General features: G+C 32.3%; 1 protein-coding gene across 1 annotated transcript; it reads left to right on the top strand.

The window, feature by feature from the left end:
* Positions 1 to 1760: 1760 nt before the first annotated feature.
* LOC128169472 (uncharacterized) lies at positions 1761 to 19248 on the top strand (the record flags this gene model as incomplete). The annotated part of the gene is given in 5 exon segments (XM_052835605.1): positions 1761 to 1908; positions 9897 to 10095; positions 11234 to 11341; positions 11444 to 11672; positions 19160 to 19248. Coding segments are annotated over 5 exon segments (739 nt in total), but the record flags the coding sequence as incomplete, so codon positions are not given.
* Between the last annotated feature and the right edge of the window lie 1676 nt (positions 19249 to 20924).

Genomic DNA, 20924 nt, shown 5'->3' with positions numbered 1-20924 from the left:
AAAAAAAAAAACTGAAATCAATTATGACGTCATATAAATTTTGACGTCATAACTGAAATAAAGGGTAGTTGGTGTTACATCACAATGAAAATGTGTGAGTTATCTCCCTGTAACCGCAAACCTTACCTTAAATGTGTAGCAATTTAATCTAATAGTATGCAGTTCTGACAACACTCGAAGGGTGACTTTTTTAGTGGTCTAGATCTTTTTATATTGGTATATCAGTATCTTAAATGGTCATTGTGGTCATCAACATACTCTCTTATATTATAATGAGTAACAATGTGTATTTTAAAATAACTTGAGCCACTCAGTTGACCTATTGCCATGGATTTCGGCCGTCGTTGTTCGCATGCAACTTTTGCTAACAATTTAAAAATCTAACTTTTCCTCTGAAAACCACACGACCAATTATTAATAATGTTCATTTGAAACATCTCATGATCATTGTCGAAAAGAAAATTCTTAATTGTAAAATGTTTGACCTTATCACACCCCTTACCCAAATCCCCATACCCGGTATGGAACCAAATATGCACAAAAAGTCATATGACGACGAATCTCTGTGTCTATTCCAACCCATTTGGTAAAGAAAAGACTAATAAGTGGTTATATATGATGTCAATGTACCATTTAACCAGAATTTTAAAATAAATAATCCTTTGTTGATGGGTTCCTATCGTGAGACGGGATCCACTTGGCTATAAATTGAACATGAATCAAATAATAGGGTTTTCCTTATACTATCAAGTGGGTTTGATAAAACGTATATTTATGATGTTCATATTACACTACTCCCTAATTGGGTCACACATGCCCTTCGGCGGGGTCAATATTGTCATAGAGATAAACATCAATACTTAAAAATTAGGATTTTTACAAATAAATAAAAAAATGCCTGCGCCAGAGTAGCTGCTTACACCTTCAGTATTTAAACAAGTGTGAGATGATGTCATTACGGTACATTTATAATGAGTAGTAATTGTGAAATTGATGGAAAACCCTACTTTCATTTTCGATAAACAAGACCGAAATAGCAAAAACAAAGTAAGGTGGTGGACACGCTTCGGCAAATCTAACTAAAGAGTAGTTCTTATCAGAATATATTATTGCATTGAAATAATATTGAAAAAAAAATACGTAAAGAGTGAATATATTTACTGGAAACTTAGTTAGAGTATACATGTAGCTTCTCCGCCGTAATGTCAATTAATGAAAATATGTTCTTAGTTACATGTACCCCGTCTTGGAAAGTCTTTTTCTCTTTCAAAACTAAAATCAAACATTCAACAAATAAATTTGCTTTTTTAATTTGCTCAAATCTTAATTTTGATTACATACTATAAATAACATTCCGGTAAATAAATTCTTTCTTACGAAATTAATCAATATCTTTTCAATGTAAATATATATTTTGTTTTAACCTTACCCTTAACCTTACTCTCGTTTTTGCTATTTCTGGTAGGTTGATCGAAAACAAAAGTAGGTTAACGTTGTTTAATTAATCTTACAATGAATACTTATCAGGTGAAATTCAATAATAGTGTACAAACACCATCCAACACATGTTGGTGTTGAAATACCAAAGATGTAGGTAATTGGCAAATTAATTATCTTAATTCATAAGTATAGATTTACGACATTGTTTTGAATACATATTTTTCAAATAACGAAAACCCCTGTTTTAAAGAAATTACAAATCTAACATTTGCTCTGATTTTGACTTTATATTGTAATGTAATTTTAAATTAGGCTGCAGTGGTATTCGAATATCGTCAACACTTCCCCTCTGTGATGTTTGGAACAATAGGAAGAAGTTCATCGAGCGCATGTGTCTTAATTGTACCTATATTAATAATAATGCACGTGTATTCCATTGAGGCTCATCCGCAAAGAAGATATACTGAGGTATTTAAACGTTTTGATATTAAATGCGTTTGTTTAATCTCTTTCCATTGCTTTTTTTAAAATAAATTATAATTGTATCGTATCCTTATAGGAAAACATACCCTTTCCGCCCTGTGCGATATAAATCGAAAATTCGCCTACCGGTGTGATAGAAACCTCAGGGGTGTGATATAAGATTTTTATCTCATACGTGTGGTGTATATTACCCGTGTGATAAACCTTTGCTTGATCAAACGGGTGATGCTTTATCAAATACTTCCGGTCCGAACTATTTTTGACACAGCCCTTCGCTTCAACGCTTCAATGACCTATTTTCGAAGATTTGCTAGTACTTTCCAAATAATTACATCTACTACAAAAAGTGATATTACTGTATATGGATTTTGTCAAAGATTTAAATTACAAATATGAAGGAAAACACATCACTGCGTAGCACAGGCGTCGGACCGGGGGAGGAGGGGGATGGGGGGGGGGGCTTAGCACCTTACCCCCTTTTTTTGCAAAGGTATACATAACCATTTGGTGACCATAAGACCCTTTATTTGTTTGTCAAGATTGTATGTATAGGTTTAACCCCCTTCCAACTTTAAATTTGTTTTGTGTAGTTTATAAAACTGCAAATTACGTAAACTATCAAGGAGTTCATCCTGACGACGCGATGAAGGTTGTGTTCATATACAAGAACTTACCGAAATAATGTTTTATAAGACTTTTATTCCACCACCAGTAAGCATCCTTATTCACTATTTTCAATTTTGAATCATTACATGTAGGCTAGTTTTTGTTTCATAAAACATCAACAACTGTTCCTCATTCGAGTCACTTCAAACTAACGAGCATTCCCAACTTTGTGTATGTCAACAAACTTGATTGTTAAAGTCTTCTGATCAGTATTTACATTTCATCAAGTGAATAAGCTCTAAGAAAAAGTTATTTAGAGCTAAAAAAAATTTTCAAGATTTACTTCAGAAAAACTTTACATCAAAACAGTTAGTTTTATCTAAAAAAAAAAAATGACGTACTAAATTGAATTGCGCAAGGTCACAACAACCGCGTAACACAACGTTGCAGCATCGTTTTTAATCTTTGAATTAAAATCAATTCGGGTCATATAAGGGACTGTCTGAAAAGCTTCAAAATATAATCAAATGTATGAGATAAATAGAACATCTGTAATTGTGTGATTTTATATTTGCTTTATCCAAATCGTTGAAATGGTTATATTCTCTATATATCACACCCCTTTCCAGCAATCTTTGGGTGTTATATCACACTCCTTTCCGTTAATCACCGGCTATTATGACGTAGAGTTCGTAATGTGTCGTTGAGCCCCGATCTCCGAGTATGACTTCAAATAGTTACGTCGACGGCACAAGTTTAACAAACAGCTGGCGCAAAAAATTCAGGGAGGTTTATCAGAGATGGAATATATTGACACGGAGCGATTTGATTCACCACATGATGTTTTTATTGTTCCGTTAATATTTTCTATAAATATGTGAAATAAAAATCATAACATGGCAATTTTTATATCGCATCCTATATAAGCCCTCGTTCGCTCTCACAGGATGAATGACCATCTTTAAGTCCTCCTTAAAGATAGCTTAAAGGTGTTTAAAGATAGCTTAAAGACGATCTTTAAGCCACCTTTAAGCTACCTTTAAGCTATATGTATTGCTTAAAGGTGGCTTAAAGAAAGCGTAAAGATGGCTTAAAGGCAGCTTAAAGACTATCTTTAAGCCACCTTTAAGCCACCTTTAAGGACAACTTATAGGTCCTTAATGTCTTAACTTCTTTAAGCCACCTTTAAGCCACCTTTAAGCTACCTTTAAGCCACCTTTAAGCCATTAAAAAAAAATTAATATAATATTGTGCTTTATTTCCAACAAAATGTATTAACTTTATGAAAGAAAAGGTATTAAAACGGTTTTTGTTCTAGAAAGAAAAATGAAAAAAAAAACACATAAAAAAACCCGGCCACGGCGAGAATTGAACCCGGGACCCTTAGTTTACTAGCATCACCACACATCCTTTGCGCCACGGCAACTTACATATATATGAGTGTTTTTATATCCTATATATCAGTGGATATTGAATCACTGTATTGAATGTGTTTACTTGAAAAGATTTTGACAAACCATTCAGTTTGTAACAATCAATTATATCTAATTTATAAATTACATGCATGCATGTATTTAGAATGAAATACGGAACTTGGTCTTCAGTGAACAAAAATATATTATACCTAAATGGAAACCGTTAGGTTCACTTTAGTAGGCTTTCTTACATGTAGTTAATAAATTTAAACCGAGTAGATATACGTTCATCTTATTTATAGCTATGAAAATGTAAGAAAGAAAATGAAATCATTTCCCGCAATTTCCCGGTTTTCATGATCGCGGCGCCGTTCCAATATGTTTAAATATTTACATGTAATTGTATGTACATGCTTTATAAACTATCAATTCTATAACAAACAAAATGACCAATTACCGGTGACGTATTTACTGCATGTGGCAATTGCAAATGACTTGTACATACAATTGTGTGATGTACCAGGCCGGGTATATTTGACATATTTACCCTTATACATATATTTAAATAATCAACCCCTATTTATGATCACCGGTACATTAATTAATTAGCCTCAAGATTTTACTCTTACATACACGTATCGTTAATTTGTAGATATTAAGATACATCCTTGAAACCCATAGCTAGGAAATAATACTTTGAAAATAAATTACAAATGTGAATTAACTTTTATTCATTAGACTTATCGTATACTCGTACATACTAAGATTCAACGCCTTTAGAAACCCTGACGTGCACCTGGGCACACGACACACCTGTTGTGTATATCTTGTATATTCTGTGTTAGTTCCAGGGGTTTTCTTAAGTTGGACAAACAATAGACTTTAATTAGATATACACAAACATGCACCTGGGCACACGACACACCTGTTGTGTATATCTTGTATATTCTGTGTTAGTTCCAGGGGTTTTCTTAAGTTGGACAAACAATAGACTCTAATTAGATATACACAAACGAACAAAACTATGTCTAGACAAACAAAGCAGTAATATCCTGCCCGATATAACATAGGCAGTTGAGAGTCTTTTCATCTTTAACATGTATCTAGCAGATCTAGAGTTAGAAATAATGAAAATTGAAAAAATACAAACCTTAAACCGATTAACAAATTAAATCATGCATTTTTGGTTCATTATCTTTATTTTGTTTAATAACCGGATGAACTGAGAGAGAGAGTGAGAGAGAGAGAGAGAGAGAGAATGAGAGAGAGAGAGATTTTTTTCACTGATTAATTTATAATAGGAAACAAACATACTTTAATTAGTTTTATGCACATATTAAGATACAGAGACTGCGCTCATCCCTACAATAATTTTGAAACCCCCAAAAAATTATAAAGAATTTTATAACGGCAATCTGTGTCCATCGGAGCGGTGCTGATGATAGCGATCTGTGTTTAATGGAGCGACGATTTAAACCGCCTGGAACACCCCCCCCCCCTTCCTTGGAAATTATATTATCACTCGGATGACCCCCTCCCATCTCTATAAAAGAGCTTTTGCATTTAGTATATGTTTCTATTGTTCAGCTTGATCAATATTGACTTAAAGGCCACTTAAAGACAGTGTAAAGGCAGTGTAAAGAGAGCGTAAATGCCACTTAAAGATGCTTAAAGGTGGCTTAAAGGTGGCTTAAAGAAGTTTGGACATTAAGGACATATAAGCACTTGCTTAAAGGTGACTTAAAGGCGGCTTAAAGGTTGTATAGCCTTTAAGCTCCTTTAAGTCACCTTTAAGCCACCTTTAAGGACTTGCTTAAAGATGGTTTTTCGTCCTGTGTCTATATCAGCCCTCGAGCCTGACGACTCTCTGGCTGATATACAGTAACCTCGGGCTAATATACGCTGCGACATAAACATTGCCATGTAATAATCTATATATAATTGTGCTCGAATTTGGCTGCAGGCATGAACATGAATGGTGAATCAGTGTACTAATAGTTAAATGGACCTAGACACAGTTTGAGCTGAACATTTTCACACTTTACGTTTACATTTGTAGTATCTAAAATAGTCAGTATGGGTATTTTTAATATTCGCCAGAATTTGAAAGTCAAATATTAAGTTTCGGGCCTGATATAGAGTTCGAAATTTCTTTAATTTGGTCTGTAGACATAGCACGACTTTTGTTATTTTAGGTGTTCAGATTGTAGGCTTCGATTGGATTGTAGGATTGTAGCACGCGAGGTTTATTTTAACTAATTATTTGGAAAGGCATGCTGATCAATCATAATGCTTTACAAAATTTGGTATCTCTTTTACAAAACTGAACTGCAATGCCTCTGTTTTAAAAAAAATGTACTTGGCTCAGCGGTCTCAACCTTTACATATTAATTAGTACAGCCCGTATGTGAGGTTGCCATGAACGTGTCTGTCTATAATTTGATAACAGCAAAGATGGTAAACGTTCAGTTTGATTTACGTGAGGTTGATTATTAGTATTATTTCTATTGCAAACGCTTTTTTTTCTTTATACTGAATTGAAATGTCACACTTTCATTGTTTTTAACATAACACGTGACTTCCTCATATATTTATTTGTCCGTTCAGTGAGAGTGAGAGTTAATTTTCGGCAACAAAAAGTGAAATTCCCTGTGCTTTATATATATATATATATATATATATATATATATATATATATATATATATATATATATATATATATATATATATATATATATATATATATCAAAGTTATAGCTTCACTTTTTGTAGTTAATACAATAAAAACAGGATAAATCTTTTTTGTAGTAAATGAAATGAAAAAGGGAGAAATCTAATTGGTCAAAATGTCTATGTAGAAAATGCATATGGTTACATCTTTAAGAATGAATAAATAAAATTGCATGATTAAGAGGGGTTGGGTGTGGGACATGGATTACATAGTATATTAAGCATGCGATATTTATCAAATCTATACTTATAAATTCAGGCATTTTGCAAATAAAGTACAACATGCCTGCCCCAGATTACTTGATTACACCATTGATTATTAAACGCATGTGTGATGATGTCATTAGGTATATGTTTAAATTTTAACTGATTATTTTTTATTGTGAAATTAATAAAAAAAAAAACTACAATTCATTTTCGATAAACAAGTACGAAATAGCAAAAATGAGAGTAAGTTGGTGGACGCGCTTTGGCGGATTAAATTCCTGAATAATCTCGATCAAAATGAATGCTTGCAAAGAAATAATATTTAATGATTACATAAAGAGTGAATATATTCACTCGTTTCTTTAGTGGACGATTTTAGTTTTGATACTTATTTATTCGCTTGCAAAGTAAAACCACTGGTGAGAGAATGAGATATAACTTTCGAGAAGACGGATTGACTAATTAAAGCTGCTTGGTCCGATTTGTTTTGTTATAACAGTATCAAAGTTTTTTCCATACAAACCTTTTATCTTAGAATGTTATGGACTTTCTCCTATTTACACGAGCAGAATCAGTCTCCTTTCAAAGTTAGAAATATTCAAAGTAAATAAAAATAATTTCTTTTTGAGCAAACGAAAAAACAAACCAAAGTGCATCACGGGAATTCTTAGAAAAGGGAACCGTTTGGTTTCGTCCCCCGAATGATTGGGGTTATTCAATGTGCATGCTATAAATCGATTGTAAAGAAAGCAAACTTCAAAAATATTAGCGAACAAAATGTGCACATGTTTATTTGTAATTTGTCTGATTATTTCGACCTTTATTAAATGCGATGTCAAAGTCGTAATAAAACCATACCCGTCTCGTCGTCAGGGGGTGAAATTTAACATGAGGCGAAATAACGCGGTACACTTGTCGTTTATTTAGTAAATTTTGTACCATTTTTTTTCTTTCTTGAAATTTGGCTTAATTGACAAGAAAAAAAAAATACTGCAATGTCTATTATTATACATATACTAAGCATAACCATCGTTTAAAAGCGTGCATAAAATTTGATATAAATCGGACCAATCAGCTTTAACGAAAAGTGTAGGACGAGTTCATCATGCATCGCGGGCAGATTCCTTGGATCGGAATTCTATTAATACAAAAAGTTAATAAATTGGAACAATTAATGCGATTTTAGTATAAATAGAAAGAACTTTCCAGAACGGGGTGCTAAGAAACGGGTTGACTAATTGACATCATGGTGAAAAGTGTAGGGCGAGTTAACCATTGGGCAGATACTTTGAATCTTAAGTTATAGGTTGAAAATATGCATGCACATGGATAATAATGCACAACCTAGCGAGTTTTAATTCCATGCTTTTTTATACCACGACAGATTGGTTGTAACGTTAGACATTAATTTGTTAACATTAATGATTAATGAACAGATTATTGTAATCTACTTTTACGTCTATATGAATAAATGGTGAGATTTAAAAGTTTACATAACACAAAATTTGGGCCCGCGCCTTGACATCATTTTAACAGTTTTTAATTTTAGCTAACACTTAAATAAGCATGCAATAATATTTGTTGATTAAATTTCAAATAAATCGAAGTTATTGCTAAAGTATGTCTACTAAACTTGGTGAGTATGTGATGTTAAGTTAAAAGCTATATTAAATGTCTTCATATTTTTTATTTACCTTTGGAATTGTATGAGTGATCAGAACACCGAAAATGACACAAGAATTACGAGAACATTGCATATGCAATGCATTGTACATGTACATGGCTCATAGCGTTTCCCATTTTAAAAAAAAAAAGAGTAGTTTTGTGAGTTGAAGATGTAGGATTTTGTGGCTAAAGGGAGATGACTTAGATATTCAATGTGACGTTACATCAGCTACCCTTAATATGACATAATAACTGATTCAGTAATTATTTGAAGGGGACTTGTTGTTTACCTTGAAAAATTAACAGATACAAACATTTTTTTTTTTAACAAAAACCGATGTCTGCAACATATAGATTTGAAACACCAGATTGTACAATACTATGTAGAGTGAAATCGATGGATTTTGAAAGGTTTTATTTAAGTTGTTACCGTTAACATCAGAGTAGTCCAAGATACTGACTTGTTTCTATATAATTCCGTTTAGATTGATGAAAAACAAGCAAAATAGTGATATTATTCCTGACATTACATTTTCAGAATAAATAACCAGTAAACTTGCTACATAAATATATAATGTACGTATTCTAAAAAAGTTCTTGGTTTTTATCAAAATGACAGACAGTATGATATCAAGAATATTAACTTTTTAAAGTCATAAAAACATGTTCATAAATAGTAACGGTAGTCTAACTGGTTAGGTTCTAATATTTTATGTGTTGGGTGGAATAGAACAGTAGCATATGCATGATTATTTTCCGTCTTCATTTGTTTCACCTTCATTAATTGGAACACTGATAAAAATCACATTTAACAATTATTACATTGATATCTGTTGATTAAATGTAAGGAAAATCAAACTTTATTTCTAGAGCAGCTTTTGGAACCCAGATAAAATGTTTGAAATCAATTCGCCAAACTGTAACTAAAACAAAGTCTTGAAACAAAATCGGAGATCTAGACATAGAGATGCATGTAAAGAAAACTACATGTACATATGAATCGTCAGCTATTATTATTTTTTAGGTTGTTGGGTTGTGTATAAAATGCAAAATCATACTGTTTAGTGAACACAGATAACTTAATGGTTAACAAAGAAAGATATTTCCATCGATGTCAATGCTTAAAATAGACCATAACAAATGTTTCTGTTCATAAATATTATTATTTTCCTGTCATCCACCTAAATATGATTTGCACCGTAGAAGTCTGTGTATGTAGTCTCTTAGATCTAGAGGGTAAGAGATGTGATTGAATTCTTTCTAACATAACATTACTTCTGAGCTCAGTACCTCGACGGAGTAAAACCAAAACTATTTACCAATTTAAAAAAAAAAAGATTAATGTTTCAGGAGGAAATTTGTTATGAAACAAGGAAAACATTCGAGACAGTGAAAAAATGCCCAGAACATCACAGCGTTATCATACAAAGATCACAGATGAAAAATTGCAGCAAATATCCAATGTGCCATGATAAACAATTGATATATCATTGTTTTGGATATAACGAATCCTTTGTTGAAGTGTGCGCTCCAATAAGTCGGATAGTAGGTAAGCAATGTCATTTATCAAACAATTTATTTAAAACTTTACAAAACTGTTTTCCTAAAGTATTGTATTATTGAAATCAAGTTTCATGTATTAGGAATATATATTCATTATGTAGCACTTTTTCATTTAAACAGGACTAATCTGGATCTGTATACATTTTTTAAATCGCAAAATCATGAATAAGCGTTGCTTATCATAACCTTATTTATTGTTGAATTTAATGTGAATATGAGAAGTAGCTATTAACGTTTCTTATTTCTGAGTCCTTCTGCTTTTTTGTGTAGAGAATATTAAGCCCGTTTAAGTTTTAAAAAAACATATCTACAGAATTCAATCGTAACGTTCATGAGTACTAATTAGAGGCGTTTTACGTTTATGGTGACTTCCATATCATTTGTAATAGGATACACAATAACATGAAAATGAACGTTACAACCAAAATTGTCCTTATATAAAAACTTTAAATTTACTTAAAACCATTTAAGGTAGAATAGCACATCATCACAAAATGTCTGAACTCTGACTGAAACGACAATTGGTTTTATTTAAAGGATTTTATCGGCGACAACATGTGAATGAATCCATAGCCGAGTGAATAAAGTGTCAGGATTGTGGTCCGTGCATCACGATTTCGAATCCCTCGAGGGTCTTACATTTTTGCTCTTACTGAATTGAATTGATAGATGTTCAATTTTAATCCCCTAAACTGCAAATTGTTCGCTCATTTGACCGGTGCACAGTGTTTTGTTTTATCAACCTATTTCTTATGGCCAAATAAATTGCTTTTAATTTGAGAAACGTTTTTGGTTGTAAAACATCACAACCGAGGTAAATGAAAAAAGTTCATTAAAAACAAGATTGTTTTTCGTAAAGACTTAGTGTAAGAAAATAAAACATCATTCGGCCCCGCAAATCTTAAATGTTAAGATTTGCTGAACAGGTAAATGCAATGCTATATGATACCCTTACGGAACCAACAGACGAATCGAATGATAAATCATAAATAAATAAATGTAATTAAGAAATATCTCATGATCTGTGATGCTATATAATTTTAATCCAACAAGCAGAATCCGTTCTTGTTGTTCCCGATAAGGCATTTTGTACATAAGCAGTAGCATTATCAACTTTTTTAAAGGTAATTTCTGTGTTCTGTTTGACTACGGAGTTGGAAGAATATTACCAGACTACAACAAGCCATGCCCCGAATGTCCATCAATATACTCGTCAAATGAATCATCAACATGTAAGATCATTTTTTTAATCATATGGTAGAAAAATCAAAATCAAATATCCATGTAAAATTCATCGTTATATGTATGTTATGTTGAAAATTGTATAATGACAGATTTATCGTGTGTTGCACCAATTTTGAGTACATCTACAACTAAAACTGTTTTTGATTCAACTTCTGACCTTGCCAAATCAAACAACTTAAAAGAAAAACCAGCTAAAGGACACAATATCCGCCTTATTTCAAATCTGCCCGAACGCACCAACAGTGCTAGATTGACATCTGAACCTCTGGTAACATCTACTCGTTTTATGATACCAGGGAATGACACCATCCATACACGGTATTTATCCATAACATACTCTCACTCAGTGAAGTATTACACTTTCTAATTTAAAACTATCTAATTAATTTGAAAACACTTTTATCAACACAGGATAAATGATGAATGACCTTTATCCTTTGAAAGTAAAATAAAATATCACGATTGTAATAAAGTTTATATATGCCACACAGACCTACAGATTACGTTTGTCTTCATGTTGTCATTATATAAATAATGCATGTTTGGGAGAGTAACAGTTGAAATTGTCGGTTGACAATAGTTTTCTCGGGGTGTCAATTTCAACTGTTTCCCACCAAACAGTCACAATTTATTTGATTATACTGACTGACTTAATTTTAAGGAAACTTTACATGTCTGTGAGCGTCTTTTGAATCGTTAAATTCTAGACAGTGATGTTAATTTTGCAAGTGTCTTTAAATATTAAGAAAGACCATAGTTTATGTTGTTCAATGTTTCCTCCTTGGAAAAACTGCTATGGGTGTAAGTAGGATAACCATGTGGAAAACCTAGTTCTTTAAAATGCAATTTATATAATGTAATATGCCTTACAAACAAAGAGAATGTTGCTTTTAACCCACTCTGACAAGGCATCAGTGTCTTCTTTTTCGGATTTTGCCCATCTTGCCCAGATTGCGTAATCTTTAACAGAATTCATGATGTGTATAAAGTTTCGACGCCTTGCGAAGGTTCTAGGTTCCCTAAAATTTGGTCCTTTCATGATAAATGGTCTTTGTTGTTAACGGGGTTAACATCACCAGTCATGACGAGTCTGGTAGGCTTACTGTTGTAGGATGAAGGAGAGTACGTTGGAGGATTATCTTTCAGATGATCGATATTAAGGTCTTGTAGAGTTTATTTGTAAATAAACTGACTCCAAGAGCTCATATTTAAAAACATATATGTAAAAAGTATTATACTCAGTAAAAAAAATATGTTAATTGTGCTTAAACATGAAACAGCAACGGAATTGCTACACACCGAATCCAGGAGAAACGGGCAAACCCCGGCCCATTATTGTGAAAGTACTTAACCCAGAAATAAAAGTTAAAGTCATAAAAAGCGGTCTGAAATAAAGCGCATTGGAAACGGTCTCAAAGACTAATTTTGCGCTAACATCCCAGCTGCTCGGAAAAGAAGATACAGAGTCTGCATGGTACATCAATGGATCTGTATTCGCGAAAGCCAAAGGAAAGGATCGAAAAATAAAATTCGACGTGACGAGTGACTTGGACACAAAGATAAACAAAATCAGTAAGTGAATTTTTCCCGGAATGGTGAATTCTGCTACCGATTTATTTACTTGTTACGAACTACCCTTATACTTCCAGTTTGATTTTTTGCAATTATTCACAGCGAACTATTTGTGTCGTATTAAAGTTCATTTACAGCTTTTATTTTGACTTTGTTTTCTTTTCATTTTTATTTAGTTTTGGTTTTGTTTTATGGTTTGGTTTGTTTCAAAGAGAAATGTAAATAAAATGCCGAACCAAGTTAAAAAAAATGACGCCATATTGATTGTGCCATATCGAATCCGGGACGGTTCCTTCGCACCTATTTTTGTTCACCCTGAGATGGTTCGCACCTCGATGTTTCGAACGACCTCTGAGCGAACATCTCATTTAATCAGATTTTTATTGTTACTGTTTCTCTAAAATTAATCATAACCTATAGAAGAATTAAAATTTGTATTACAAAAACATAAGAACAGTGTTTTCGTTTATACATGCATGGTCAAGATAGCCTGCTTTGTTTTTTGGAATGTGTATTTACCAATTATTATGAAGCCTTTGCAGCGTAGAGCTAGAGGTGTGAATTGTGTTGTGATAACAATTGTAGCCAAGCCTGCCTTTCACTTGAGTTTTATCAGCATTTTGTTATGAGAATTTTGGGTGTGTTTTTTTTTATTCCTAGTTTTTTATTTTGTTCAAGCAGATACGTTCCCACTAGGTGCTTTCAGAGTTCACCAGATTGTTACCAACGGCAAGTTCGGTCCCCAATGTCAACAAATGATCCCCAATGGTAGCAATTGGTTACCAATGTTGACAGTTGTGTACTTTCAATTTTAAATGAGGGCAGCAATTCTACCAGCAGCCTAGAGCTTAGGCAGGTTTAGTAGGTAACGTCATTTGCTAATTCAACATGGCGGGTTATAAGATGACTCTAGATACTGATGTAAATAAAGACTTCAAATTAAAATATATGCATATCTCATTAAATGAATATTTTGAAGACAATCTAAGGAAACTGAGGTCTTCTAAAACCTACTTCTATAGCCAAACACATGTTGTTATTATAGAAAAATGTGATAGAGAATCACTTTGATATTCAAGCTTGGAATTTCGGTAAGACTTTACTATTCCTTGCATCAAATCAAGTTAAAATGATGCTTATGCACAAATTAAGTAGAAATGGCTTTATATATAAGCCAAACAAATCTTGTTGATTTCAAAGATCCATGGCTAAGTGCCCAAGAAAGAAATTATTGATAGGCCTATGTTACATTGCTGTTTGACACAACTACGCAAAGTCCAAGCTCCTGTTAAAATTGATTCTAATTTGTATACTTTTTGTTGGCGTTTTCAGGATATGTTACAGTCCGGTATATTTGTATTGATAGACAACAATGCGTATTTTATTGGAATTTATTGACGATTATTGATTTCCAAGCTGGTAAAATGGGTAGGCAATCCCGGGTCGACATTTTACGGGGTTGTGGGCTTATTTAAGAAAAAAAACCTAAATGATTAGGGCCCCGCAAGGATTTGCGGGTGCCCTATAGTAATCACTCTGTCCGTCCGTCTGTCACTCTTCCGTCCACAAATTTTCTGTTTTTTTCAAATAACCTTTTTTATGGTTGCCCAATCAAGTTCAAATTTGGTATGGTAGTTCAGTAGGCAGAAATACAAATTTTGATGCTAAGTTTGGTTCTCTATGTCTTCTGGTTTGGAGCTGGGGTGGTGGGGTAGATTCCTTAACTATATGCATAAGAATGAATGGGCAAAGAAAGATAACTGCTGAGAATGTTACCATTGTATACTTTTAAGCATGTGCAATATTTGTCCTTTGGGATTAATTAACCTTCCACAGGAAGAAAATCCTAAGCTTTATCTTTATCTGTCACATTGAGATTAATTACTGCACTGCCTGTGTCTGTAAATGAACTTTGTTTTGAAGTTAAGGTCAATTTTGAATGATGTGTAGTATTGTGTACATTCTTTGAAATATGGATTTAAAATATAATATTCATTCTTTATTTTGGTTAAAATACCGTACACAATGATTTATAATAATTTTTTTGAATTCTAAAATCAAGATATATATTAAGATATCCTTTTTCACTATTTCATTTTTTAATTATATATTTTATTTCTTAATTATTTATTTTTTATTTTTTTTCTGCCTTAATGCTGGTAATTTTAACAGGTAATCAGATAATAACCCCATTCTGTCATTTCTGAAAAAAAAAAATCTTATTGTGAATTTAGAAGAAAAGGATGAGAGAGCAGAACAATTGATCCCCTGGGATTAATTATCTTGCCTGCTGCAGAAAATTTAGAGGCTTATCTCTATCTAGCTGTCATATGAAGATTAATGAGGACATGAGGTTATCCCTGTTTTATGCAGATACAAGGTTACTATTTAGAGTTTTGGGACATTCAGGAATTATCTTCAAATTTTAAAAATACAGTTGTTACTTATAATTTTCATTTTTTTTTTACCACCTTATATATATTGCAGTTCTTTACATCTTATGCTGGGTATTTATTTTTCATCATTGTTAATATAAAGCGGATGGAATTCAATATTAATTGTCATAGCGGGGCCCTTCCTGACTGGTCAGTTTTCTAGTTCGTGTTTAATTCCATACTTCTAAAACAAGGTTTTTTTGGTTTACAGCATGATGTATGATAAACGGGTCGATCTGACAAAGACGAATTTGTTTGTTGTGCAATAGTTCGCGTGCGAAGGGAATCTTTGAAACATGCAAAATGCATTGATGCCGGTTTTTTGAAGTAAATTGGGGCTAAATATTTCAATACGTTGACGGTTTTCACATATGACGGTGGTGTTAGCTTGTTTTAATTTTTGTTTCGTTTTCATTATTTATGCTTTGTAACCTGAAAACTATCGCCTATATTTTGGAATTTTTACGTGCAAATTCAAACAGAGACTTCGGTAAATCAGAGAGTTGACTGTTTACTTGCGCAAAATATACAAAAGCTGATGTATTAACAAAGTATTAAGATACAATTTATTCGATCGGTAATTCGGTATCATCTTTTGCGTAATGGTTTTTTAATGAAATGTGCTCTGTTGAGATGCTCAGCATCTATAGAGTTTAATATCGAAGTTGTAGAAATAAAAGGTCGTAACTAAAATTTTCATAGTTTTCAATATCAAGGAAAATTGTATTAAATGGTTACCTTTTCTAGATGTATTAGTGAAATATTTACGCTTTTATAATTAAGATATAGCATGATTTCTACTAGATTCAAGGTTAAAATGGAAAATAAATGAATCAATAGATCAGATACGACTTTTCATTACTTGGTCACAGTGATTTGAAAAGTTGTAACTGACACTTACAACTTTATTAAGGTTTGGTTTTGAGCAAATTATGGTCTTATGTATCGCTTACAACTTTTAAGTTTTCTCTATAATTATTTTAAGAGTTTATACATGCATTTTATCTTTTCAATATATAATATGGTTCAAATCCTTTGCGTATTAATGATATATAGCTAAAATGCCTCTGTATATAATACTATTTTTTGTGTCATATTTCCATAAGCATCGCAAATAATTCGCAAATAATTCTTAGAAAAATAATATCCAATATTAAATAAAGTGCAAGGACATAGTCAGATAGATAGCTGTAGGTCTTTAGCTCCAGGTCTGAAAAAAATTCGGATGGACGACCAGCTTTTTTCAGACCGAGAGCTACAGACCTGCAACTATCGTATAGCCAATATTTTACGGGTTCTTTTTCTTCCAACAAGCACTTTCCTGATATAATTCATACATTTTTCTGATTGAGCTGAGGGTTTTTTTGGGGTTTTTTTTGTTTTTGTTTTTTTTTTGTTTTTTTTTTTTTTTTTGCTTGTCGTTTTCCTATAATAATCAGGCTGAACTGTACGGAAGGATTCAATTAGCTTAACGTATATGACACTGTTTCCCTCTTATATTGAGTGTGTCTATGAAAATTGCATTGCATATCCAGTTTTCTTTCATCAATTCTTTCAACAAAATATAGACAAAACGTCAATACAGTCTAAATATTTTCTGCTGATCATCTTAACTTTTTGAAAGCATTTGAATCATGTGCAATTTTTTTTGTTTTACTGTCTCCCCCTTGCAGGAAGTGCATTCATCCCCTACATTTCTCTTTCTTATATTTTGTTTCCACAATTCAGGATTTTTCAGTGGATGTCGAAATCCAGTTGTTTTCTCTAATTCACTCCCTGATTCAGGTATATTGTTACTTTTTCCAACAAAATTGTCTTCCAATACCTCTACATGGAACCCCCCCCCCCCCCCACACACACACAAACACAAAATTTTTGTCTTATATAAAACAGTGAATCATCAAGAAGTTTGTTCCCACATTTTTGGGACCCTGTGAAAAATCAGAGTGAAAAAAAAAGGATCAGTGAAACTGAAGTTATAGTTATGCAACCTACACCTCCAACGGATTAGGATTTTCATAATTTTGGAAATTTACTTTTTTATGCTTGTCAAGATTTTTTTTAGATGAGTCTGCCCCCCCCCCCATCCCTTTCAAAAACGATGCCACGTACCTGGATGTTCCCGTATTAAATATTTTCTTTGCTCAAAAATATTAAATATTTTCTTTGCTCAAAAATATTAAATATTTTCTTTGCTCAAAATATTTAATGTGTTTCAAAAGATATATCTGGTTGATGTTATTCAAAAAGCAGCACTCCCAATATGACAAGTAGGAGATGTAAAGATTGTATTTATATTGGTGTACACCTCTTTCGTGTATAGCTATATATGATCTTTGCTAGTTTTCTTGTAGTAATAGTAATTCTTTCTCAGCAGTTAGTTAAATTTCTGTACTTGATAAGAAAAATTCACAAGCCTTATCTGAAATGCACGTATTTGAAAGGTCGTAAGTAATACAACGTATTAATATACATTTTTACATATATTTTATACAACGTTCGGTTGGTATTGGTGTTAGAATTAAAAGTAAAAAAATACCGGTATGTACTTTTCTTTGCAATTTTTACTCACCATTTATCACATTTATTATTTTTTCACAAGCTTCTGCAAATCTGTAAATTTTTGTTTGCATCAGTTAATGCATAGGGAGTTGGAAGTTAACAGTATACCCTTTCCAAACGTGAAAATGGTAAATTCATTTTGACCAATATCTAATAACATGCTGTCAAATATCCTGTTCTTATGTTTGACATTAAATTTTATAACTAACAAAAACAAGTTTGTCCCAACTCAAAAGTAGGTCACTTTTAGTTTAACCTCATTTATGGCCATACATATCATATCTGGGCCGTACCTTTATAGTCAATGACTATCTTGTAGTGTATGTTTTTTCACAAGATTGACACTTTAACCTTTTTGAAAAATATTTTATGGTGTACATATTCAATGAATTTCAAGACAAATGTATTATGTTTATGTAACAGTGAACTTTTTTTGGTTTATTCATGTATGCATTTTGTAGATAGCATTCATATTGTTTTTTAAGGAAGACCTTTTGCATTTTTTAAAGGGAGGTTTGATATGCAATTGATTGAGAAGATAATAAGTATGAGTACAACCGTTACTGTACAAATTTTTAATGGGAGGTTTCATTGTTGTGCAATTTTATCATTTTTTTTAAAAGTCCCTGATAAGGGAATTGTCGTATGACTGTTTCTCCATTATTATATTTTGGCTGTACTTTTTTTTGGATTGGAAAGTTGTTTGGAAAGCTTTGTATACAAAATAAATCCGGATCGGTTTGAAATTGTGTTGTTTTTACGTATATTACTTGAAACTTTGCAGAGTTTTTGTAAAAGCAAAAAAAAAAAAAAAAGTAATAAGTTTCCGTTGCGAAACCTTTTGTAAACAATATGTATCCCAATCGTTCTTGGAGGTTAAAACTATGCAGAAACTTCAAGTTTCAGTTGCGGAGACCATATGAATGCGTGGACAGCCTTAGTTAAAACATTGCGGAAACTTAATGAAACTTGAAGTTTACTTGCTGAAACCTTTCAGAAACTTTAAGTTACCATCAGTTTCCGCTACGTTTCTATAGGGTGTCGGCAGCGCTGAAACCAATTATTTCATCCTGTAAGTGTTCAGACTTTGAATAGGTTTTATATCCAATTATATCATTAATTATTTATTTGACCATAAGACAACGTGTGTTATTATTATGATAGAATGTGAAATGTTGGTATAAATATTAACGATTTTCTGCAATTCGTTTAACATGTTAATTGCATCTTTTTCAGAGAGAACAGTAGTGATTCTGCTGAAATGTATATCATAATAATTGGTTCAATTTTCATCATGATTGTGGTTGGATTTGTTTTGTACAAAACTAGACGTAAGTACCTATTAATACAACTACACTGTACGTTTATAATTATATATGGCAACTCTTGTTTTTCATGCAAATTGTTTTTTCTCATACTTGTTTATCTATTATTTCTTATTTGGTATGTTACTGAACGACTACTAATATACATTGGGTTGATCTATCTCATAGATAGCGAGGCGAAGCCGAGCCGTCTTTGAGATTAGCCAATCCAATATATTTCTGTAGTCAGTCAGTAACAAACTGTATAAGTATTTTGTTTTCCCGAGGACTATCACGTTACATATTTATTCATGGATTTCATGTTAGGCAGCTTATTTCTGCATCCGACATTAAACTCACATGAAAGTTTTTATGTAAACGCGTATTCCCTAAATGAATTAAGGTTACTATTAATTCAGATTACCTAAACGAAATAGACTGCAGGACATTATAACAATAACTGAATAAATCATTATATAACTGATTCAACTGACAATGCAGGTTGCAAGTATATACATGAATAGTAAACATGTATATCTATAAAAAGCATGCAGTTTATTGTTAATTTAAACAGTCTGAGGAATCATCCTTCGATTCAGACTTCTCACTTACATCTGGAATAACAGCTGAACTTATTCAATGCCTTACAGATCTAAAGGAGTCCATGTCGCTTCCTAAACTAATATACCATAAAACTGCGGCAATGTGGGCACACATATCACTACTCTTGCCCCAGCATGACATCTACAGTACTATCCAATAACGCTTTCCTCTCCATATCATATCAACAGGGTTGGCAAAAAAGCGGGAAATACTCATATTTCCCAGGACGGTAGAAAATACTAGTAATTCCCGGAAATTACTGGTATTTCCCGGTAAATACTGGGTATAGCTACATTAGTATAATACATATTATGGTACTTCATACTTAGTCTTAATCACATCTTTTGGGATGTAGACAATCGTACACCTTGTCAGCTATTATATTCTATTATTGTCTTTGATTTTAACAAGTTTTGACTGGCCAGTAATGCATTGGTTATCTTCTTATGAATATTCCAAACATGGTTCATTCAGACACCATAATGATTGTTATTTGTTTTTAAGACTTAACTCAGGTATAAAATGTAGGTGCATCTATACAGTTTCATGTATCATAAATATGATATCAAAAGTAATTTTTTTTCTGGTTATTTGGTGTATGTGAAAATTGACCAAGAAAAGTATGAAAAATAAAGTGTGACTTGTGTCACTACCCCAGTATGTAACACACTTGAAAAGCCAATAAGCCCCACTCATAGTATATATCTCCCTCAAAACAGGTACACAAAACTGTCAAGAGTCAATTATATATTGAAACAACATGTGTGTTTCTTTAATTGTTACCTGTAACACCTACAGTAATTATAACAGTTGATTTTGTGCTTTGAATTATAAATCTGTAAAAAACTTAACTTAGGGTTAAAAAACCGAGACTAATAGTTGTACTCTAACAGTTTTAGAAGTGTTGGGGAATAGGTGATTTAAGATTCATAAACCGACAATGAAATAGCAAAGTATGCTAAATTGTGTTTGATGGTTAATGTTAATATCTTATATCCTAAACAGAGGTTTTAAATTGATGATTAAAGAAATAAAGATTATAAATTCGTTTTCCCCAGTATTTCCCAGTTAAGTGAAAATCAGAAGTATTTACT

This window comes from Crassostrea angulata, unplaced genomic scaffold (assembly GCF_025612915.1).
Source record: "Crassostrea angulata isolate pt1a10 unplaced genomic scaffold, ASM2561291v2 HiC_scaffold_140, whole genome shotgun sequence".
NCBI lineage: Eukaryota > Metazoa > Mollusca > Bivalvia > Ostreida > Ostreidae > Magallana > Magallana angulata.
The sequence above is the reverse complement of the archived record's forward strand: the minus strand, read 5'-3'. Positions and strand labels throughout refer to the sequence as shown.